The 5,897-nt window shown below is 41.6% G+C and overlaps 1 protein-coding gene across 1 annotated transcript in view; it reads right to left on the bottom strand.

The window, feature by feature from the left end:
* Positions 1-3,043: 3,043 nt before the first annotated feature.
* LOC109954450 (uncharacterized) overlaps positions 3,044-5,897 on the bottom strand; it is a 7,453-nt gene continuing 4,599 nt past the window's right edge. The window contains exons 12-21 of the mRNA XM_020589781.1: positions 5,659-5,846; positions 5,318-5,517; positions 5,121-5,235; positions 4,875-5,044; positions 4,713-4,792; positions 4,508-4,638; positions 3,745-3,934; positions 3,423-3,561; positions 3,233-3,332; positions 3,044-3,124 (exon numbers count right to left, since the gene is read on the bottom strand). Coding sequence (XP_020445437.1) covers positions 3,072-3,124; positions 3,233-3,332; positions 3,423-3,561; positions 3,745-3,934; positions 4,508-4,638; positions 4,713-4,792; positions 4,875-5,044; positions 5,121-5,235; positions 5,318-5,517; positions 5,659-5,846 — 1,366 coding nt within the window. The 3' untranslated portion in view covers positions 3,044-3,071. The remainder of the gene's footprint in view (positions 3,125-3,232; positions 3,333-3,422; positions 3,562-3,744; positions 3,935-4,507; positions 4,639-4,712; positions 4,793-4,874; positions 5,045-5,120; positions 5,236-5,317; positions 5,518-5,658; positions 5,847-5,897) is intronic.

Raw genomic sequence — 5,897 nt, 5'->3', positions numbered from 1 at the left:
TTTTTTTTTTTTTTTTTTTTTTTTTTGAACATTTTGGTTGTTACAGCTTTTGGCAGGAAAGTTTGTTTTTGAAATCAGTGTCTTTACTGGGCAGCACGGTGGCACAGTGTTTAGCGCCGTTGCCTCACAGCGAGAAGGTTCCAGGTTCGGGCCCTACCTGGGACCTTTCTGTGTGGAGTTTGCATGTTCTCCCCGTGCTTGGGTTCTCTCCGGGTACTCCGGCTTCCTCCCACAGTCCAAAGACATGCAGCTTAGGTTGATTGGTGTCTCTAAATTGCCCATAGGAGTGCTTGTGCATGTGTGTGGTTGTTCGTCTCTGTGTTAGCCCTGCGATGGATTGGCGACCTGTCCAGGGTGTACCCCGCCTTCGCCCGATTGCCGGCCGGGATTGGCTCCGGCCCCCCCGTGACCCCGCTCGGGGAACAAACTGTAGAAAATGAATGAATGAAATGAGTGTCTTTACTGTCATTTCAAGGTCCAAAGTGTTTGTCATATGCACAGTTAGGAAATGTGTTTCCCTGTACAATGAAATTCTTACTTTGCCGTCCACATGAATGCCACAAAATACAAATGAAATATAAACGATCTAAGGCACTTTAAGCAACAATATAACTGTATGCAGCAGTTAGTGTGCAGTTATGTCAGCTGTTTAGAAGTCTGATGGCAGTCGGAAAGAACGTTTTTCAGTCTAGAGGTCCTGCATTTCACAGTTCTGAACCTCTGGCTGGAGGGTAGAGGTGTGAGCAGTCTGTGCTGGGGGTGGGTGGGGTCTTTGAGGATGGAGGCAGCTTTCCTATGCACCCTGCAGTGGTAAATGCTCTGCAGAGAGGGCAGTGGAGTCCTGGTGATGTTCTCCGCAGTCTTTACCACTCTCTGCAGGTGCTTGCGGTCCATAGCAGTAGTGCTGCCATACCAGACAGTGATGCAGCTGGTCAAGATGCTCTCAATGATACAGCTGTAGAAGTTGCTGAGGATCCTAGGCGACATGCCAAACCTCCTCAGGAAGTACAGCTGCCGTTGGGCCTTCTACTCTTAATGCATTTGGTAGGCTCTTTTCACATTCCTGGCAAAAATGTGTATTCACAGAAAACTTAAATTGTACTTTTTTTTCATAAATCTCAAACTTCAGACTTGCTCAAAACTACCAAACATTCATTCTCAGGATTTTAACCCTTTAAATGCCAGTTTATAATTTGAATTATGGAATGTACATTTCATAAGGCTCCATATAATAGAAGAATGGGGTTTTGGCAGTGCGTAGTCTTGGATATGGCAAAGATGAGCAACAAAATTGATTGCATTAGTATTTTTTTATGTAGTGCCAGATACTCCGTCTTGACACATTTGTGGCCAAAAATGCCCCATTGATTTCCATTGAAACCAATGAGTGAGTGAATCTAAGCACGCAGTGAGCTGCAGGATTCATTTGAAGAATACAGGGGAGGGGAATCTGACAAAATGCTCACTGGAGTCCACTTCTCACTCACAAAACTCTTGGGGCCCCTCTGGTAGTCACACAGCTCCATAATATGGCAAAAATACCAGAATTCCATGCATCAGCCTACAATGAGAAAAAGGTTGAATCTGGTGAAATACAGTAAAAATGTCAAATATCACTACTTTTCTTCAAAATGAAATGCTGCCATTACAGAATGCATAGTTTAATACCGTGATGGCAGTAACAAAACAAAACAAAAGTGGTTTCAATGGGGCATTTTTAGCCAATGGCACTACATAAAAAGCACTAATGCAATCAAATTTTGCTTACTTTTGACATATCCAGGAATCCACTTACCCCCAAAACCCTATTACCCGTATAATAGGAAATGCATTTTTGTGGATTTATAAAACATCCATTTTATAATTCAAATCAAACTGGCCTTTAAAAGGATTAAAATCCTCAGAATGATTGGTAGTTTTGAGCAAGTCTGAAGTTGAGATTTATGGGAGAAAAAAAATAGTTTTTTGTGCATGCACATTGCCAGGAATGTGAAGAGCATAGTAGAGTTAAGTAGGGCACAAGGGTTAAATCAGTACTGTTTACCATCTGAGTACCATCTGATTGTGGTGCAGTGTAAATGCTTACAGCAGGCCTACTTTACAGTTGTGGTAGTCACATAATTGGCCTGGGGAGGAAGGTAGAGTTTACTGCTCAGACCAGCTTTTAATTCAATACAAAAACCTGTAAGTATTTTTAGTCAGATATTGGATACTTTATGTATTAGAAATGTTTAGTGGAGATAGGATGTCTAGTTAGACTGTTAAATGCTTAGTCATGCTTATGAGTTTCTACAGGGTACATCTGGTCAAGGATAACTAGAGAGAAGAGTTGATGACTGTCAGCAGACAGGGTGTTTATTATTATGACGTGTATAACTGTAGCCTTAGCCATAATATGTTCTGTTTAAGTCACATGTTACTAGAGGTCATGAGAATGTTTTTAGCGACACACACACACATTGATTTGCTTCATGTTTTGACTACCGTTATGGCCAGCTGCAGAGCTGGCAACGGAGAAGTCTCTGTGTAGTATGGGGCTAGCGCAACCAAGGGGATATAATGTATAGGCCTGGTGGGTTCAGGGTCTTTCATCTTACATCTGCCTGCGAGCAGTTTGGAGGTGCAAGATGCCCGAGCGTGTAATGTTAATTTTACCTGTGATCCTTTGAATAAATCAGCACTGTTTAAGTTACTTGGACTGTCTCATCTCAGAGTTAGCAATGGTAATAAGAACCATATCCTGCAAACCAAAACCCTCATTTTCAGGCTGTGAACTTAGTTTAGAGTTGTGTGAACTGAGCTGGCACTCATGTGATCTTAAACACTGCTGTCGCATAGAAGCCAATGACTAAGACATGACTGTACATGCAAGACTGCAGAGTATACACCCAAAAGGACAAGCTACTTTGCTTTAGTTGTTTCTCAGGTCTCTTTACACAAACATTCCATTAAATATTGCTTAAAGAAATGACTGAGTAATCTGACACAAGCAAAAAGCACCACTGTCATTCACTCATCCCCAGAAAACAATGAACACTGAGAATGAATTGTAAAAGCCATTTTTATTAGGATTATCTTGGCAGTATGGGTCCTGATGACACATGTGAAACGGCACGTCTTTGACCTGTGGAGAGAAAACAGTTTTTAGCATACATCATTTAGTACTCCAGGCATTGCACTGTTATTTCTTTAGATTAGTAAATATTTGTTAGATTACATCAGTGAGCAATACCTTTCTTGCCAGGCTCCCCAGTTGAACATTGCCTGTTACAAACTGCACCAAGTTGATTTTTATTAGCATGACAGGTTACCACATCACAGTGGATGAAGAGCTGCAAGGTATGAACAAAGTAATATTAGATCTTTATACGTGCATTTTAAATTGTAGAAAAAGAAAATCAGTATTGAAAGTTTTAAACTACCTGGCCACTCAAGTTATCTTGGTCATGAAAGGCAAACATCTGGACCTCAAAGCGTTTGAAGTGAGAGGGATTCTGAACTCTGGCATTAACCCAAACAGGATGGTAGACTGCCTGGTATGGATCAACTGAGTTTGCACAACTGGAACAAGAAAAAGCAGTTTGAAGAACCTTTGGTTAAAAGAAAGTAAATAGTGCTGCTGTTGGCCATTTCCTCACTTGTGGGAATTTTTTGCCTTGTTGGGCAAGGAGCATCTTTTGCTTCCCTTTGACATTGCTACATGATATAGGCAAACATTTTAGCAGTCCAAGATTTGAAAGTTACCCATCAATGATGAGGTTCCATCTGGGTTGTGATGCCCCGTCTGCGTTCGTAGTTGCCCAGCAGTTCTCCAGCTCCACTGACAAGTCAGGCTCTTTAGACTCCATCAACTCCACCTCAAAATACAGTGGTTGTTGTAGGTACTTTGTCACTGGATAGTCCTCCAATTTGTGAAACACACTGTAGGAGTCGTCTAAGTGAAGAGAGAGCACACATTCCGAGTCACTAGGGATTTAGACAATGATGCCCTGGACACAGAACTTTCAGCTGCATAAAAATAAGCAAATGAATCTGCCTGGAAGTACAAGGCCTTTATTGTTAGGCCTAAAGAGGCTTCAATGAACCTTAAAATAGGTTAATTAGTTCCAGATCAATTTGTCAGTGGGAGGAACTGCAAAGGGGGGGGAAGAGAGAACTGCATAAAGCTATAGCATCTCATTTAGTTCTTGTGTAGAATTAACCATTAAGGTTTGCTCAAGTCGCAGATTACATTAATATGGCCAAATTCTCCTGCATTACATCCAAGTTTACAGACCTATATCCCCTGATGTAGCTTCCAAATAAGCAGTGAGGGAAAATAGAGTCAAGATCAATTTGTAATGTCTCCATTCAGTTCAGAGGCCTTTTAGTTTAATGTAGTTACTTTTAAAACTTGAGGGGAAAAGTTCAACATATTAAAAAGCATCTGTTGTGCAAGTTAGCTTTCAATGTACCACACACACACACACACACACACACACACACACACACAGAGAACTTCCCTTACCCAACGCAAGTCTCATTGCAACTGGCAGCTCACTTTTTGGACTTTCAGGAAGTTGTTCACTCATACCAGGTTTAGTGTGGAAGCCCACAGTGTTTGTTGTGTTGATGTTATAGTAACAAGAAATCTTCAATCTAAAGAAAACATTTAAGCTTTAATGTTAAATCCATTAATTGAAGGGATTGTGTTGAACATTTAAGACACTTACGCATATCGATGCTTCTCCTCGGATTCATTTACGCCTGGCAGAGATATTTCATTTTCATACAGCATCACAGTGCGCAAAAACTTTAAAAAAAAAAGAGAACATTAATTTCCCAGAAGAGCTGGTGCCAGCCTGCATTAGGAAAGTATTTGTCAGCATGCAAACCTTTCTGGTTGTGCCACAGGTGTTTGCAGTGAAAACAAAGTAAGCATAGCGCTCGTCGCTGAATGAGGGACCACAGGTGGGGTCTCTGAGTGTGAGATGACTGGGGTTCAGACTGGGGACAGATTCCAGTTTCACAGCTAGTGCCGTAATGGTTCCATTAGGGAAACACTCTGAAAGAAGAGATCGCTGGTTTAACTTCTTTGTCAGGGAACCAAAAAGTATTTTTCTCATTTCCTCTTAACCAACCAATCAGTCTTGAGGGAAAGTTGCAGGCCAATGAAAATTCTTTGATATTCGTGCTGGTCTCAGGATTCTTCAGAACCACACGAAGTCTGCTCCTGATGAATGATGGCTCAACAGCCTAACAAGTTGACCGAACAAAAGCACAGGAATTAAAAGATGGCCTGCACACTTGTCACTTGAGCTAAATTGGTCCACTGTACCTGAAACAGAACATTAGGGGATGAATAGGGGACTTGAAGACTGAAGTGTGTTCCATTCTCTGCAAAACTGTACTGCTCAGCCAAATCTGAAGTCAGCACTTGTTTCCCCACTACAGTCTCAAAGTTTGAGCCACTGGTGCCGTATTTCACAAAGACATGGAAGTTTTGCAAATCACAGCTACCAGTGACAGTGGGAGGAACTGCAAAGGGGGAAGAGAGAACTGCATAAAGCTATAGCATCTCATTTAGTTCTTGTGTAGAATTAACCATTAAGGTTTGCTCAAGTCACAGATTACATTAATATGGCCAAATTCTCCTGCATTACATCCAAGTTTACAGACCTATATCCCCTGATGTAGCTTCCAAATAAGCAGTGAGGGAAAATGGAGTCAACTCTGGCAGAACCATATCCTCTGATGTAGCTTCCAAATAAGCAGTGAGGGAAAATGGAGTCAACTCTGGCAGAACCAACAAGTCAAAGGCCAGGTATGAAAAGTAGACTGTATGCCCCATTTGTTTCTGTTGGGAAGACAGACAGACAAGGATTAGCAGAAAATGAGTGGTGGGTAAATGGGGGGGG

Source organism: Monopterus albus, unplaced genomic scaffold (genome assembly GCF_001952655.1).
Source record: "Monopterus albus unplaced genomic scaffold, M_albus_1.0 scaffold9.1, whole genome shotgun sequence".
NCBI lineage: Eukaryota > Metazoa > Chordata > Actinopteri > Synbranchiformes > Synbranchidae > Monopterus > Monopterus albus.
This window is presented reverse-complemented; position numbering and strand designations above follow the sequence as displayed.